This window comes from Monodon monoceros, unplaced genomic scaffold, assembly GCF_005190385.1.
Source record: "Monodon monoceros isolate NGI ecotype Baffin Bay Population unplaced genomic scaffold, NGI_Narwhal_1 Super_Scaffold_5, whole genome shotgun sequence".
NCBI classification, from domain to species: Eukaryota; Metazoa; Chordata; class Mammalia; order Artiodactyla; family Monodontidae; genus Monodon; species Monodon monoceros.
Window position 1 is genome coordinate 92,412,820 of NW_021703782.1, and position 18,491 is coordinate 92,431,310.

The following is an 18,491-nucleotide window of genomic DNA, read 5'->3' on the forward strand; positions in this document are numbered from 1 at the left end:
AATATCTGGCATTCCTATACACTAATGATAAAAAATCTGAAAGTGAAATCAAGAAAACACTCCCATTTACCATTGCAACAAAAAGAATAAAATATCTAGGAATAAACCTACCTAAGGAGACAAAAGACCTGTATGCAGAAAATTATAAGACACTGATGAAAGAAATTAAAGATGATACAAATAGATGGAGAGATATGCCATGTTCTTGGATTGGAAGAATCAACATTGTGAAAATGACTCTACTACCCAAAGCAATATACAAATTCAATGCAATCCCTATCAAACTACCACTGGCATTTTTCACAGAACCAGAACAAAAGATTCCACAATTTGTATGGAAACACAGAAGACCCTGAATAGCCAAAGCAATCTTGAGAACGAAAAACAGAGCTGGAGGAATCAGGCTCCCTGACTTCAGACTATACTACAAAGCTACAGTAATCAAGACACTATGGTACTGGCACAAACACAGAAATATAGATCAATGGAACAGGATAGAAAGCCTAGAGATAAACCCATGCACATATGGTCACCTTATCTTTGATAAAGGAGGCAGGAATGTACAGTGGAGAAAGGACAGCCTCTTCAATAAGTGGTGCTGGGAAAACTGGACAGGTACATGTAAAAGTATGAGATTAGATCACTCCCTAACACCATACACAAAAATAAGCTCAAAATGGATTAAAGACCTAAATGTAAGGCCAGACACTACCAAACTCTTAGAGGAAAACATAGGCAGAACACTCTATGACATAAATCACAGCAAGATCCTTTTTGACCCACCTCTTAGAGAAATGGAAATAAAAACAAAAACAAAGGGGACCTAATGAAACTTAAAAGCTTTTGCACAGCAAAGGAGACCATAAACAAGATGAAAAGACAACCCTTGGAATGGGAGAAAATATTTGCAAATGAAGCAACTGACAAAGGATTAATCTCCAAAATTTATAAGCAGCTCATGCAGCTCAATAACAAAAAAACAAACAACCCAATCCAAAAATGGGCAGAAGACCTAAATAGGCATTTCTCCAAAGAAGATATACAGACTGCCAACAAACACATGAAAGAATGCTCAACATCCTTAATCATTAGAGAAATGCAAATCAAAACTACAATGAGATATCATCTCACACCAGTCAGAATGACCATCATCAGAAAATCTAGAAACAATAAATGCTGGAGAGGGTGTGGAGAAAATGGAACACTCTTGCACTGCTGGTGGGAATGTGAATTGGTACAGCCACTATGGAGAACAGTATGGAGGTTCCTTAAAAAACTACAAATAGAACTACCATATGACCCAGCAATCCCACTACTGGGCATATACCCTGAGAAAACCATAATTCAAAAAGAGTCATGTACCAAAATGTTCATTGCAGCTCTATTTACAATAGCCAGGAGATGGAGACAACCTAGGTTTCCATCATCGGATGAATGGATAAAGAAGATGTGGCACATATATACAATGGAATATTACTCAGCCATAAAAAAGAAACGAAATTGAGCTATTTGTAATGAGGTGGGTGGACCTAGAGTCTGTCATACAGAGTGAAGTAAGTCAGAAAGAGAAAGGCAAATACCGTATGCTAACACATATATATGGAATTTAAGAAAAAAAATGTCATGAAGAACCCAGGGGTAAGACAGGATTAAAGACACAGATCTACTAGAGAATGGAGTTGATGATATGGGGAGGGGGAAGGGTAAGCTGTGACAAAGCGAGAGAGTGGCATGGACATATGTACACTACCAAACGTAGAATAGATTGCTAGTGGGAAGCAGCCGCATAGCACAGGGAGATCAGCTCGGTGCTTTGTGACCACCTAGGGGGTGGGATAGGGAGGGTGGGAGGGAGGGAGACGCAAGAGGGAAGAGATATGGGAACATATGTGTACGTATAACTGATTCACTTTGTTATAAAGCAGAAATTAACACACCATTGTAAAGCAATTATACTCCAATAAAGATGTAAAAAAAAAATTGAATCAACAGAGAAAAAAAAAAGTAACTTTTATTTTGCCACTGGTTTGTCCTTTTAATTAAATAGATTGAACCCTACTGTTTTTGGTGGGCTATGAAGAGGACTCACTGCACTGCATTAAACCCCTCAGGGGCCCTGGCCGCCTGAGTGCCATGTAATGCTTCATCTCAGCTCCTTCTCATTTGGTCACCTGTAAGGGGCCAACTTCCTACTACATGCCAGTATCCTCAAAGTACCAAGAAGAGTGCTAAGTAGGTACACCTGCTGATTGATTTTTAACCCTTATGAAAGCTGAAATGTGCCCTTTTATTCATTTATTCAATAGATATTTAATGGAAATACAAACTGAATGATTTGTCCTTGTCTATAGGATGCTTTTAAGTGTGCAGGCCAGAATCTCACTTTTGTTTTTTCACTGCTTTAAAAGCTGATCTAATCCTTTAGTCAAATAATGCTTTGTGGGCTCTCACTGTGTGCCGCCAATACGCTCTTCAGCAGTACCGTTCCATTAAAGTTCAAGGTGTTTGTTCTTCTTAAACTACTGCACTAACACTGTTACTACTCCCCAGGTTCAGTGCCATCTCTAAATTTAACATATTTGTTGAAAGACTCTTATTTGAGATCATTAATGATAAAATGCCAGCCCTATGCTTCTCCGAATCCCCTAGCATTCTTCCAGTTCCTGTAAAATTCATTAGTACCTTTAATTTACTACCCTTGGGCCAATTTTATTCAACTGTGACTTTAGGAAGGGATTGCATTCCTATTGTAACTGGAGACAAAGGCATTTGTGATCAAGACCTAATCCTGAACCCTGGAATCTGTAAATGTTACCTTATATGGGAAAAGGGTCTTTGCAGATGTGATTAAGGATCTTGAGGTAGGGAGATTATCCTGGATTATCCAGGGGAGCCCTGGATAATCACAAATGTTCTTAGAGAGGAAGAGGGAGGTTTGACATAGGCAGAAGAGAAGATGGTGTGATTAGAGTCAGAGACTGGAGTGATGCAGCCGCAAACCAAGGAATGCTGGCCGCTCCCAGGAGCTGGAAGAAGCAAGAACGTTCTCCCCTCCTTAATTTCAGCACAAACTGATTTTGGACTTCTGGTCTCCAAAACTGTGAGAGGATAAATTTCTGTTGTTTAAAGGTACCAAGTCTGTGGTCATTTGTTACAGCTGCCACAGGAAACTAATATTGAATCCATTACATTTCACAGCTCACTCAGAGCATGTGTGAGAGTACTTGAGAAACAAATGCTGGAAAGACTTTTGTCTGGGTTGCATTTTAATGAAATAGTTCAGACTTACAAAAATCTATAACTAATAATATAATAGACACTGTGGAACTTACTACCTGGCCTAAAAAGCAAAACATTTCAAGTACATTTGACTTCTCCCAGGCACCCTTCCCCCACGGTGTTCCTCTCGCTCCACCTCAGAGGTAAGCCACTTTCCTGAATTTAGTTGTCATTGCTCCAGTACATATCTTTAAACTTTTGCTACATTGTATCCCTAAGATATATTAAATTGTTTTAAAATTTTATAAAAATGTTGATATTCTATCTATCTGGTATATATATTCTTTTGCAATTTGCTTTTTTGTTAACTATCTGAGCTATTTCCTTGAGTGCTTTCTACATGTAAAGTACCATATTGGGCAATGTGGATGATACAAGACAAATCAGACAGGAAGATTTTGCACCAACATTATCCTGTTAAAAGAGCTACAAATGTAATCTCTTATAGTATTTTCCCATTGTTTTAAAGGAAGGTTCCTACTCAGTAATGTCAACCCAAAAAGCGCAGAAGGCAGCAAATAAGAAAAGAGTGTATTTGGGGTCTTAAGAATTGCAATTCTGGAGACACAGATTTGGGTAAAACCAAATGAGTGTTCTGGGGAAGTGTTCAGGGCCTTATAAAGGCAAAAGCCATGAGGCTCTACTCTGATAGAAGAAAGGAAATATTAGTCCTTAAGGGATGGCTGTCGCAAGTTGCTTTTGGGTAAGGGTGCAGTAAGTATCTTGAGTTTCTGAACATTGGGCGGATGTTCTGGATGTCTGTGTTAAGACAATAAGTGGTCAAAAGGCCAGATTCCTTCTGGGCTGAGATGTGCATAAATCACATTTCCTCAGGGGCCTTCCAGCTGCATTTTATTTATTTATTTATTTGCCGAACCACGCGACTTGTGGGATTTTAGTTCCCCGACCAGGGATCAAACCTGGGCCCCTGGTAGTGGAAGTGTGGAGTCCTAACCACTGGACAGCCAAGGAATTCCCCTGGCAGCATTTTAGAGAAGTGTTTTAGCAATACTGACTCCATTTTGATTTTTCTTTCACAGTATCTACCATCTAATACCTAAATATGTGACTATAGCTTTGAATTAATAACATGCCTGTCTCTCTTGTTACACTGTGGTTTATTTTAAGCATATGATTCTCCCAGGGCATTTTAAAAACATTGTTTTATTATTTTGAGAAATCTTTTAATTGGCAACAATAGGAATGATCGTTTTCTATATTTTACTCCTAACACCTGTAAATCAACACAAGTCCTACTTACCTTTACAAGATTTTCAAGGTAAATATGATATTTCTCAAAATTAAGAATTGTTTACAACTTAATCACTCAAAAAAACACGAAACTAATACATTCAAATCAATGTTAAATTTTATGTGACACTGATGTTTTGGCAAACTTGGTCACTATTCACAGTGTGAAGAGGATGCCCTTAGCAACAGCATGCATTTCTTTGACTTTGCTTGCCTCTCCCACCAGTTTTCTCTACTCAAAATTGTAAACTTTCACCTGCATGGCGCTATGTGAAGTCATTTGGCTTTCATTCGGCCCAGTACTACCCTTAGGCTCAAGCAAAAGGGGCTGCTTCCCCCACATATTAGAGTGTCTTGCATAAAACACATGTACACACACACACGCACACACACACACACACACACACACACTTGTTAAGGAACAGATGAGAACCTCTGTCACTTGGCACTGGCCCAGCATAACCTAGAACCTTGAATAACTGCTCCTAACACTACTCAGGCCCGATGGAAACACTTCATACCTCTTGCCCTCTGCTCTTAAAGCAAAAGGCAGCTGGGTTGGAATGCTGTAAAAGTTTTGGGGTTATGCACCCATTGAGGTCTGAGTTGGGTAGAAACCCAGTCTTCCTCCTGTGTGTCTCCTTTACACTACTATCACACAGCCCTCTGACACCAGAGGTGGGGGATGGTTCCACACAATTCTGAGGCACCAGCTGAGCGTCCTACAATCTAAATTCTGACACCATCCACCTGGAGATAGAGTTAAATCCTACAGGGTGAGGGCTAAGGCCCCTGAGACTGCCCACCCCCACTTCACATGTCAACCGCAGGCAGTAGATCCTCAGGTCACCCACAACTTCTATCTGACTTGGCGACAAATTGGAAGTTCCCATGACCTCCTTTCCACTTGGATTCGATTATATGCTAGAACGACTCACGGAACTCAGGGAAACACCTATGTTTAGCAGTTCATTAAAGGATATGATAAAGGATACAGATGAACAGCCAGATGAAGACACACATGAGGTGAGATCTAAGAGGCCCCAAGTGCAGGAGCTTCTGTCACTGTGGAGTTGGGGTGTGTCACTGTCCTGGTATGTGGAGGTTCACCAACCTGGAAGTTCTCCAAACCCCATACTTTGGGATTTTTGTGAGACTTCATCATGTAGACAGGATGGATCATGAACTCCATTTCCAGCCCCTTTCCCCTCTCTGGAGACTGGGGAATGGGGCTGAAAATTCCAAGCTTTTGATCATGACTTGGTCTTACTGGTGGTGATTAGCTGCCATCCAGGAGCCCACCCAGAATCGCCTCATTAGAACAAAAAGTACTCCTGCTACCCAGGAAGTTCCAGTGGATTTAGGAACCCTGTTTCAGACGCCAGGGTCAAAGCCCAACTATTAGAACAGAAGAGGTTCCTAATGTTCTTTTTCTTTCTTTTAAATATTTATTTATTTGGTTGCACTGGGTCTTAGTTGCAGCAGGCGGGCTCCTTAGTTGTGGCATGTGAACTTAGTTGCGACATGCGTGTGGGATCTAGTTCCCTGACCAGAGATCGAAGCCGGGCCGCCTGCATTGGGAGCATGGAGTCTTAGCCACTGCGCCACCAGGGAAGTCCCCTAATGTTCTTGACACTTAGGAATTCACGACAGTTTCAGGGGCTCTGTGCCAGGAATGAGGTGGGGAATGGAAGGCAGAAACCAACATATATTTTTCCTATTTTCTCACAAGGTCAAAAATGGACACTGCTTTTTAGTGCAAGGAAGAGTTGAGCAGCAGAAGTACTTAGGTAAGAGAAAAAACTAATTATTCTAAATGCTTCCTCTCAGATCGGATGAATTCAATAAATTCTTGAACAACCAACAATTTTTCTCTTTAGTGCTGAAAGCCCATTTTCTTGCTTTTCTTCTTATTATCATCTGTGATTCTGGAGTTGCTCATGAATTAGTACATTTGGACTGGTGACTGAGGAACATTTCTGCAATATTAAACAATTGATTTTCCTTTCATTTGTATATATGTCCGTTTATATGTACCATGAGTGAAGCATAATACTGATTCTTTACTGTATGACTCTAGATATTGCTTTAAGAGATGGTAAAAATTGCAATATAAGTGATAATTTATGATGAAATTAAAATATATTCTAACATTCTATGATAATTTATCATATGTATCCCTATTTCAGTGTTTTAATATGATATATAAAATTTGTGATTTATTTCTGAATCTAAATATTACTTTAAGAATTTAATTGGCAATTTCAGTTGTTGTTTACTTACCAAAGAATACATTTTCTCTAAATTAAAAGTAATAAAAAACTATCTAAGAAGTACAATCACTTAAGAACTTTGTCCAATCTGACATTACTGTTGTTTAATTAATCAAGGAAGCCATTAGACTGAGGTGGCTCTAATGCTGTGACAAACCCAAATCTAAGCCTGTAAATAACTCAAGGTTATGAAATTGAACAACCAGTCACTAACAGCCAAGTAGGCTTTATCCTATAGACCATCCATCATTTCTTTACTTTATTTCCACCCTTTCTCTACAAAAGTCTCTCCCCAGCTCCTGTCCGTGGAGCGCTCCTAACCACTTCTGGTTTGTCACTGCCTGCTTCAAATTGATTTTTCCTCAAATGAGCTCTTACAATTTTTAATATGTCTTAGTTTATCTTTGAACACACCATTTATGTGAAAAATCTTATAATCTTATAATGTAAATAATTATTTTGCTGCTATCAAGGCAAGAAAAATAAATTTCATGAACTGTTTATGTGTCAATATTTATTTTATCACTCATACCAAATATCAACAGACCACCCAGACATGAAAAATAAAGTTAGTTGTCTTTGATATTTAGCCAGCTTTCAGTCATTTCAAAGCCATAGCTTTACACATATTTGTTAGCTGGATGTATAACTTTTAAATATTTAGACATATGGAATGTAAGCCCGCATCTGTACTCTGGTTCAGGCCCCACAGATGCTCAGATGGGCCTGACTGGGCACAAGTTTCCATGTATTAAGACCGTTGCTATTCATTTGTCATTCACATAAGGAAATTGATGTTGAAATATTTGGTAGTTTCTTGAGCTTAAACAAATGTAAATATAGGGAACTGATATCTATTTCATTAGTCAATTAAATGGTGGTCATCCAGACAACTCAGAATATGCTATGTTATGTTTTATATTCAGAATGTATTCAAAATATTAAAAAAACTTAAGATCATCATCAAAATGAAGATGCTGGGAACATATAAGTTCCAGTAAAAATACACATTATATATACAGTTATTAGCAAAGGGACACATAATTCTGAAGTGTAAAAAAAAAATTCTAATAAGAAGTAATATTGAAATTTTTTCTAAAATTATAAATGCTTCTGTAGTGTGCCTCAGAATACATGACATGAATTCAACTTTGCTTGTTAACACGTGTCTCAAGACACATCTGACAAAAGTGAAGCTAGGACAAAAAGGAGTGGGGGGAGCATAGCCGTAAGGTAGACGTCTAGGATTGTGCCTGAAAAATGTCTTTGTTGCTGTTGTGTAGCATATAAATATAATTTGAAATAGAAAGTGATACGTCATAAAGTCTTTTTTTTTTTTAAGTGCTAAGGCCTGTTAATTGGGGTATAATGGAGGGTTTTTTTTTTAATGTTTATTTATTTATTTGGTTGCACCAGGTCTTAGTTGCAGCACGTGGGCTCCTTAGTTTCGGCTCACAGGCTCTAGTTTCCTGACCAGATATTGAACCCGGGCCCCCTGCACTGGGAGTGCAGAGTTTTTAACCACTGCGCCACCAGGGAAGTCCCATAATGGAGATTTCTTAAAATTCTTCTTGTAATTGTATCACTTTAGGAGTGGAGAAAGGTAAGCAAAACATTGGCTTGTAACAGAATGTTGCTTAGTCTTGGAAAAGAAGTAGGAAACATTGTAAATATATTTAACTCAGATATTTCATATGTTTTGATTTAAAATTTTTCCTTATTAGAATTTTTAAATTACAAAAGAAATAAATGCTCACTGTAATGCGTGAAAGGAAACAAACGAAGTTGTAGAAAGATAATGTTAATCTAGCCTGCCCTTGCCCTGCTGTCCCATCACCCGAAGATATAAACCTAAATAGTCCGGTTCATATTCTATCATGCATTTTCCTACTCTCATATAAACATATACACATATACATTTACACATATATATGTTCATATGTAGTGATCCCACTATACATATTACTTTACCACTTGCCTTTTTTATTTTTAAAATTTATTTTATTGAAGTATAGTTGATTTACAATGTTGTGTTAATTTCTGATGTATACAACTTGCCTTTTTAAATTTAATGTATCATAGACCTCCCAACATATAGAGCTCGAATTCATTTGTTATTGCTGCATAATATGGTGTGGATGTACTATAATTTGTTTTGGTTTTTTTTTTGCGGTATGTGGGCCTCTCACTGTTGTGGCCTCTCCCATTGTGGAGCACAGGCTCCGGAAGTGCAGGCTCAGCGGCCATGGCTCACGGGCCTAGCCGCTCCGCAGCATGTGGGATCCTCCCGGACTGGGGCGCGAACCCGTGTCCCCTGCATTGGCAGTTGGACTCTCAACCACTGCGCCACCAGGTAAGCCTGACCCCCACTTCTTGACTAGATTTCAGGACAAAATTACTGTACCTAACGAGAGAGAAGTTTCTCTTTCAACAGACTTGGGGGAGGTAAACCCTCGAGGGCCAGGCCCAAAGGGCAGGAGCAAGGAGGAGGAGCATCCGTACAAGGCAGGGTCCCAATCAGGCCAGGTGGTTGCTGCGGGGCACATCATGCCTGCTCACGGGGTGCTTTTGATACCTGCCTTGACCACAGGGCTTTCTCTTTCAAATAAATCGTTGAAAATGGGATCCTAAAAGCAATGGTCAAAAAGGAGCCAAACTGCCCTTAGCAACAGGCTTCCAAAGACTACAGTATGAGAGGAGGGGGTGCCAGGGGAGGAGTAACAACAGCGAAGAAACCTGGCAAAGAGCACCTGGACCAGGTGATCAAAGTTAACATCATCAGTGACAAGTCATGTTGATACTATGTAGCCTTGATACGATATGATGAGAAGGGCGCTTTACCTCTGTGATCTTCCTCCCTGCAACCCATAACCCCAGTGTGACCATGAGAAAAATACCAGACAAACCCAAATGAAGAGCATTCTATAAAATGCCCGATCAATACTTTTCAAATCTTTCAAGGTCATTATATATAAGGAAAGTGTGAGAAAGTGCCACAAAATAGTGGAGGCTGAGAGATATGACTATAAAATGTATTGTGGGTATTCTGGATGGGATTCTGTAACAGAAAAAGAACACCAGGAGAAAACTAGTGAAATACAATAAAGCGTACAGTTAATAGTAATGTACCAACGTTGGACTCCTTAGTTGTGACAAATGTACCATAATGATATAAGATGTTAACAAAAGGAGGCTTTGGGTAAGGGGTATGTGAGAATTCTCTGTACTATGTTTGCAACTTTTCCATAAATCTAAAAAGTATTTTAAAATAAAAAGTTTAAATTAAAGTGGAGGGGGAAATATTTTTGCTAGCCACATCCTTCCTGAGGGAGTATATCTAAGGCCAAGAAAGCATCCCGCCTTCAGCAGCAGGGTTGGTATCTCTAGTGCTTAATTTGAACAAATTATGTGCATGGGTCAGAAAGGAATATTTCAGAAGTCATTTCCCTGTCCAAATTCCCACAGTCAGCTGAGAGAAGCCTTCTAGAACAGTCGATTCTGGATGTCCTGGCCACACTCCATGCATCCCATCCCAGAAAGCACATGGTTTACAGTGACAACAGGCCCCCCGAACCCTAACCCCCAAGATGCTGTTCAGGATCATTTTTAAGGGAGTAGTGACATGATTTAGTTTCTGGTGTCCCCTTAAGTTTCCTGATCCCTGGCCATGTACCCGGGTACCAACACTCCAGGGGGTTCTGGGCAGTAGTGTTGCTGAAGGATGGACTGAAGTCAGCAAAGCAGACCTTAATTCTGAGGCTGTACTGAAATCCAGTGGTCAAGGTGAGGCTAGAACTCTGCTCTCATTTGTGTTAAATTACTTTACTTGGGACTTCCCTGGTGGCGCAGTGATTGAGAATCTGCCTGCCAATGCAGGGGACACGGGCTCGAGCCCTGGTCTGGGAGGATCCCACATGCCGCGGAGCAACTAGGCCCATGAGCCACAACTACTGAGCCTGCGTGTCTGGAGCCTGTGCTCCACAACAAGAGAGGCTGGGACAGTGAGAGGCCCACGCACCGCGATGAAGAGTGGCCCCTGCTCGCCGCAACTAGAGAAAGCCCTCGCACAGAAACGAAGACCCAACACAGCCAAAAATAAATAAATAAATAAAATTTTTAAAAAAATTACTTGTGTCATCAATAACCTCCAAAGATCCTAACCTGAGTGACTAAATGTGTGGATTTTCCTAGAGGGCACTTAGGTCTGCCTTGATAACAAGAAGCTGTTGAATGAGTTAATTTGGAAGACTTGACAAGGTTGTGAACGTGGAGGAGCCAAGATAGCCCATTTGCACTAGGAACTGGGAGCTGAACAAACCCCATTCTACTGTAGGACAGGGTGGTTTAAGAAGTCTCACAGAGGGCTTCCCTGGTGGCCCAGTGGTTGAGAGTCCGCCTGCCGATGCAGGGGACACGGGTTCATGCCCCGGTCCGGGAAGACCCCACATGCCGCGGAGCGGCTGGGCCCGTGAGTCATGGCCGCTGAGCCTGCGCGTCCCGAGCCTGTGCTCCGCAGCGGGAGAGGCCACAACAGTGAGAGGCCCGCGTACCGCAAAAAAAAAAAAAAAGTCTCACAGAGGACTGGGTTTGATTTTGGAGAAAACGAATATTCCTACAGATAAGACTTCTAGAAGCGTCCATGTATGGGCCCCAGCTCAAAGTCTGCTATTCCTGCAAGCCGAGAGAATCAGATTAATGGCTGTGTGGTGAGTGCCGCTTCAGGCATCTCCCGTTTTCTTCATGAGAGTGGGAATGGCGTTCTGCCAGCCACATCGCAGGAAGACCTGAGCTGCTGTGCCAATCACAGAATCCCAAAATGCCAGCACAATGAAGGGCCTTATCTAGCTGGGGTGGGCAGAAGCCCTGTCTTTAGCAAGTCACCTCACCTGCACCTATAATCTGGGTACTGAGTAGAACTTTCTTGCTGTGCCCCCAGCACCATCTTGCTACCCTGCCCACCAGTTATACAGAAAGACAAGGCCTTGTGCCCGTGTGGTCTCACTACCTCTGTATAGTGAGGATGAGTCTGTGGGCCTGCATGATCATGTATCACCCCATTTACAAAGCACAGGAGGGGCTGGGCAGAGCAGGGCTGCCCGGAGCTACCACAGTGGCAAGGATCTGGGAAGAGCTGGTGGAATTCAGAGGCCTTGGGAAGGCTCAGGAACTCTGCTCCTCTTTGGTTTTAGAGTTTTCCAGCATCTTTAGAGAGTAATGTTTCTCCACCCTTTTCTTCTTCTTTCCCAATATTACTGCTCCTACGTGGGAAAGGTTAATTAGGTTTAAATTTTCCCTAACAAGAAAAATTAAATACTAACGAATCAGATTTTGTTGGGTGGAGCTGAACTTTTCAGACAGCCACTGTAATATCTAAGACCTTTTTGCTCCCCTCACCTCCACCCCAAGTACCAGTTTTCACCTTGCCCCTTCTGAGAATGCCCATTGTTGAAGGATGCTGCCACTGCTGGGAACATTGCTTCCCACAAAGGGGCACTCTCTTCTTAGACTTTCTTTTGCCTGCTTGTATTCCTCATCTTCTGAATCCCTATGGATGAGTTCAGCTGCATGTTAACAGAGATCCCCATTAAAGTGCCTGAGACCATAGGGATGTGGTTTTTTTTTTTTTTTTTTTTGCGGTACGCGGGCCTCTCCCGTTGTGGAGCACAGGCTCCGGACGCGCAGGCTCAGCGGCCATGGCTCACGGGCCCAGCCGCTCCGCGGCATGTGGGATGTTCCCGGACCGGGGCACGAATCGGCAGGCGGACTCTCAACCACTGCACCAGCAGGAAAGCCCGAGATGTGTATTTTTTATTTAAGAAGTCTGGAGTCAGGTGCAGTGGCTCAATGACGCCATCAGTGACATGGTCACGTTCCATTTATGCACTCAGCTATACTCAGGGAGTTGGGAATGTCTCGCTTGTGGCCACAAGATGGCTGTAGCAGCTCCAGGCATCAGGGCCTCGCAAGGCTGCATTTGAAGGGTGAGGGAGGAAGAGAGACGGGACGACTAGCAGTCATGAGGGGCAAAGGAGTGGTGGCAACTAACAGTTGCTCACACATCTTTCTCTCCCTCTTATTTCCTCACTTCTTTACCTTTTGGCTTCCCCCAAACCAGCGTTCCCCAAACCCACATTGCATCAGTACGCATCCGAGTGGGAGGGAGCACAAGCATTAGAACTAACTGGCCGACCTCGAGCAAGTTACTTAACACAGCTGGGCCTCAGCTTCCTCACTTATGAAGTGAGGGTCGCAGACTAGATGCCTTATGTATGTAAACTTCTTATTGAAGTATCACATAAAGGCTCACAGATCAGAAATGTACTGCTTGCTGAATTTTTACAAAGAACCAGCCCCACATTAAGAAACAGAATATTATCAGTACCCCAGAAACGCCCACAAAGGTAACATTAGTCGACTTTTAGCTCAATACATTAGTTTTGCCTGTTTTTGAATTTTATACAAATGGAATCAGCGGGAGACATTCTTTCGTCGTATCTAGCCTTTTTTCACTCAACACTATATTTGTGTAATTCATTCACCACGTTTTGGTTTTGTTTGTTTGTTTTTATTTTGGCGGCAACACGCAGCTTGTGGGATCTCAGTTCCCCAACCAGGGAATGAACCTGGGCCACGGCCGTGAAAACCCGGAATCCTAACCACTGGACCACCAGGGAACTCCCCAGCACATTGTTTCTTCATTCGTCTTGCAGTATAATGTTCTACTGTGTGACCACACCACTGTTGACAGTCATGTGAGTTTTTTCTAGTTTTGGTTACTATAAATCTCCGCTGCTGTGGAGATTTTTTTTTTTTTTTTATTTCATTTACTTTTGGCTGTGTTGGGTCTTCGTTGCTGCACGCAGGCTTTCTCTAGTCATGGCGAGCAGGGGCTACTCTTGTTGCGGTGCGTGGGCTTCTCATCACGGTGGCTTCTCATCACGGTGGCTTCTCTTGTTGCAGAACATGGGCTCTAGGCACACGGGCTTCAGTAGTTGTGGCACGTGGGCCCAGTAGTTGTGGCTCGTGGGCTCTAGAGCACAGGCTCAGTAGTTGTGGCTCCCGGGCTTAGTTGCTCTGTGGCATATGGGATCTTCCTGGACCAGGGCTCCAAGCCGGTGTCCCCTGCATGGGCAGGCAGATTCTTAACCACTGTGCCACCAGGGAAGCCCGCTGTGGAGATTCTTGAATCCACCTTTTGATGAATATACATATGCATTTCTGTTGTGTTCTGGGAGTGGGAACTGTTGGGTCATATGATGTCTGAATGTTCATCTTCTAGATGCCTTTAAAGATCATTCCTAAGTGATGGAACCAAACACGCTCATGGGGCACACAGCCAATAAACAGGCTTTCCATCCTATCCAAAGATTCACTAATTAGACTCAGTGCCAAGGCTTCCAGTACTTGTCAGCTCAGTATCTTCTCCAGCCCAACCTCTGTAATGGATAGTGACCACAAAGCAGTATACACACAGCCACACACTCCAGAGGCGGCTTGTGAAGAAAGCCAGGTTAACAGGTAGCCCTCGGTGCTGGCAGCAAATTATATTTCTGTGGCCAGGTGAGGCCCAGCTCCTAGGAGCCTGCAGGGCCAGCCAAAGAAGTCTGGGGGGCTTGGGAAAATATCTACTCCACTGTGAGGCTCTTTACAGCCAGACCTATGATGTGAATCTGTCAAAAGATAGTTTAGTTCATCTGAGATCTTCTCCCAAACTGTAAGCACCTGGTAACTGCTCAATAAAAAGAGCACTAAAAGTTTAGGGCAAAAGGACCCAGTAATAGAATTTTGTAAGAGAAATCTGCCTATCTAAGCAACTTTTCAGCAAACAGGAAAATTTTCCAAAGTAAGAACTTAAAAGTGCTATTGACAATAAGGGGCATGTCAATTTATGATTTAGAGAAATGGGTGGAGCTATGAGTACAGTATTTTGTTTTTTAAGGTTTGTTTAGTCCTTTTTTAAAAACATTTTTATTGCAGTATAATTGCTTTACAATGGTGTGTTAGTTTCTGCTTTATAACAAAGTGCATCGGTTATACATATACATATATCCCCATATCTCCTCCCCCTTTCGTCTCCCTCCCACCCTCCCTATCCCACCCTTCTAGCTGGTCACAAAGCACCGAGCTGATCTCCCTGTGCTATACGACTGCTTCCCACTAGCTATCTATTTTACATTTGGTAGTGTATATATGTTCATATATACACTACCACTCTCTCACTTTGTCCCAGCTTACCCTTCCCCCTCCCCGTGTCCTCAAGTCCATTCTCTAGTAGGTCTGCATCTTTATTCCTGTCTTGCCCCTAGGTTCTTTTTTTTTTTTAGATTCCATATATATGTGTTAGCATATGGTATTTGTTTTTCTCTTTCTGACTTACTTCACTCTGTATGACAGACTCTAGGTCCATCCACCTCACTACAAATAACTCAATTTCGTTTCTTTTTATGGCTGAGTAATATTCCATTGTATATGTGTGCCACATCTTCTTTATCCATTCATCGGTCGATGGACACTTAGGTTGCTTCCATGTCCTGGCTATTGTAAATAGAGCTGCAATGAACATTTTGGTACATGACTCTTTTTGAATTCTGGTTTTCTCAGGGTATATTCCCAGTAGTGGGATTGCTGGGTCATATGGTAGTTCTATTTTTAGTTTTTTAAGGAACCTCCATACTGTTCTCCATAGTGTCTGTATCAACTTACATTCCCACCAACAGTGCAAGAGGGTTCCCTCTTCTCCCCACCCTCTCCACCATTTATTGTTTGTAGATTTTTTGATGATGGCCATTCTGACCGGTGTGAGGTGATACCTCATTGTAGTTTTGCTTTGCATTTCTCTAATGATTAGTGATGTTGAGCATCCTTTCACGTGTTTGTTGGCAATCTGTGTATCTTCTTTGGAGAAATGTCTATTTAGGTCTTCTGCCCATTTTTGGATTGGGTTTTTTTTTTGATATTGAGATGCATGAGCTGCTTGTAAATTTTGGAGATTAATCCTTTGTCAGTTGCTTCATTGGCAAATATTTTCTCCCATGCTGAGGGTTGTCTTTTGGTCTTGTTTATGGTCTCCTTTGCTGTGCAGAAGCTTTGAACTTTCATTAGGTCCCATTTGTTTACTTTTGTTTTTATCTCCATTTCTCTAGGAGCTGGGTCGAAGAGGATCTTGCTGTGATTTGTGTCGTAGAGCACAGTATTTCTTATAGTCTGCAGACCAGAATCATTATGAGCATCAGCTAGGACGTTGTTTAAGAAAAGGCAGATTCCAGATTCCCATCCCTGAATCAGAATCTCTTAGGTGGGCCTAGAAATTTGCATTTTAACAAGCACACAGGTGGTTCTTCGGCACCAACTCCATGATCTGTATTGCATTCTCCACCTTAGAGGGTCTCTATGCTTTCAGGGGAGGAGCTTCTACATGGAAAGGTAAAACGATCCTATCACTTACCCACAAGCCTCTCTGCCGGTTCTCGGGCAAGTTCTAATTTCTTGTTTGCAAAACTCCTCAGATCCTGGCCTCAAGTGGAACTGCTGGCTTTTGCTTTTTCCCGGAACATCACTGGCTGAATTAAACTGTGCACACAATTTTGCCTCTGTTGGCGATAGTGCCGTCTCAGTTGCCCCTCTTGTTTGAGGCAGCCCTCTGTGGCCTTCTACATGTCACTCTGAATGCTCTTTGAAAACCTCCTTTGTCCTCATCTGCCGTCCACTTCAGAAGTGGTGGTGTTATTTTGAGGCAGGGTTTGGGATGCCACATAAAATAAAGCTATGATTGTATTAAAAACCAGAAGAGGATAAGCAGCTAACACAAACATGAATAAGGCCTAGACACATGCTGTACCAGGAGAGAGAAAGAAAGAATGCTTCGTTGTGACTCTGCTTTGTTTTTAAGGTCTGGGTCTCATGCAAAGCCCTGATAGACTCGCTATGAGGTTTTGGGATTCTGGCTTGGCATACTTACTGAATTCTGGGGCCCAAGGCCCTGTCTTCTGAAAGGTTCCAGCCTAAGTGCCTAAGGTTCCTTGTGGACAGGAATGGGGGGTTGGGAGGTGGGGGAAGGGCCCATGCTGTGTTCCTGGGTTCTGGTGGCATCTCCCCGTACCCCATACACACACATCCGGTGCATTTTCCTCAGAGATGAGCCCTAGAAACCCAAGCTTCCCTCCATACCTTCCAATAAACACTACAACATTTTGCTCTGATACAGAAACTTCATGTTTCCTCCTCACCACCGTGGTGCTTTGAAAACTTTTAGTAAAAGCACAGTCACATAGTCTGGGACACTTGCTCTGTTTCAGTGACAAGTTCCCACCACAAGGAACACTGAAATACAACAGGAAATAGTGAATATGAATAGGCAGTCCTGGGCTAAATTTGACTGGTGGAAACTTTATCCTAAAATGTTTTCCATAGAAATTCACTTTCTTTAGTTTTGATGACTACCCACTGGATCATTGTGGCCACATGCCATTGACCAACGAGGAAACTGGAAAATAAACTTTCATATGGCCTTTCAGGAACTCTGTTTTGTTTTTGTTTTTTAAACGGTGGGAGCATAGAAAAATGATACTCTGACCCAAAATGAGCAAATAGAGGAGTTTGGAGAGAGCATGTTTATTTATGAAAACTTTATGATTATCATTTCATAAGAATAGTAGAGAAAGCATGAGAGACAGGGAAAGGAAGGGAATTAACATTCAGGGAGCATCTATTCCATGGCAGCATTTGGCTGGGAATATTACATACCGAAGGCTGTTTCGTTCTCACAACCACCAAGTAAGGTAAATATTATTACCTGCTCTCTGTCCTTCTTTTTGGGTCAGGAAGCAGGTTCATTTAGGTAACTTGCTAATCACCCACTTATATTTAGCAATCAGGAATTCAGATGTGGCTCTCTTTTCACTCTTCCCTGGCATCTTGAGGAGAAAGCTGTGTGGAGTCTTAATAAAATGAGATCTCAGTTGTGGGAAGGTGGCCTGGCTATTAAAATAAACAACATCATTCAATAAAAAAATACCTATGTTATACATCTATAGAACACTCATTTCTAGTTATATTCATGCTATTTGTTTTAATCAGAAGAACAGATAATAGGGTCTGTTGTAGTTGTAAGCAGCCCTTGAATATAAAAGTATTAATTTTACTCAACTCCAAGAGGACCGGACACTGGCATTCCTGTGAGGTAGATGCAGCATTTAAAAAATTGTTCCCAGTGTCCTCTGAGTTCTATTTTCCCCAACCAGGGCAGACCCACGTGGGGGAGAGAAAAGATAACTTGAGGACTGAGGCCGGATGACTTAGACCAGGGGAAATAAGGGAAGGTCTCTGAAGCTCAGTGAATCCCTGGATGATATTTTGGGTCAGCTTCAACTCTTGGCATTCTCCTTCTGCTGAAGTATCATTTGTTTCTTTAGAAGAAAAGGGTGGTGGAGACCACAGTGAATCCCAACTTCAAGATTAGTCAGGTAAAACTGGACGAACCTAAAGAGTTTGGGAATAGATCGGGAAAATGTGCTCCCTTACAGCGGGCCTCCTCCCCATTACTCTTCTAGTATCAACTTGTTCTTACATGGGCTGATGGCCTCTACTGACTTGGCCCTGAGCACAGAAGCTGTGAAGCCAGGTAAGGTGGAAAAAAGAGGTGAACTTCCACCCTCAAATAGTCAAGTAACGCCTTGACTATCTCCATTC

General features: G+C 42.1%; 1 protein-coding gene across 1 annotated transcript in view; it reads left to right on the top strand.

Annotated features, from left to right (window-relative positions):
- The window catches only part of KIAA1958 (KIAA1958 ortholog), a 234,566-nt gene extending 226,164 nt beyond the window's left edge, over positions 1 to 8,402 (top strand). Inside the window, exons 4-5 of the mRNA XM_029201608.1 lie at positions 6,263 to 6,320; positions 8,220 to 8,402. Of these exons, the coding sequence (XP_029057441.1) occupies positions 6,263 to 6,320; positions 8,220 to 8,248 (87 nt within the window). The 3' untranslated portion in view covers positions 8,249 to 8,402. The remainder of the gene's footprint in view (positions 1 to 6,262; positions 6,321 to 8,219) is intronic.
- Positions 8,403 to 18,491: the final 10,089 nt, after the last annotated feature.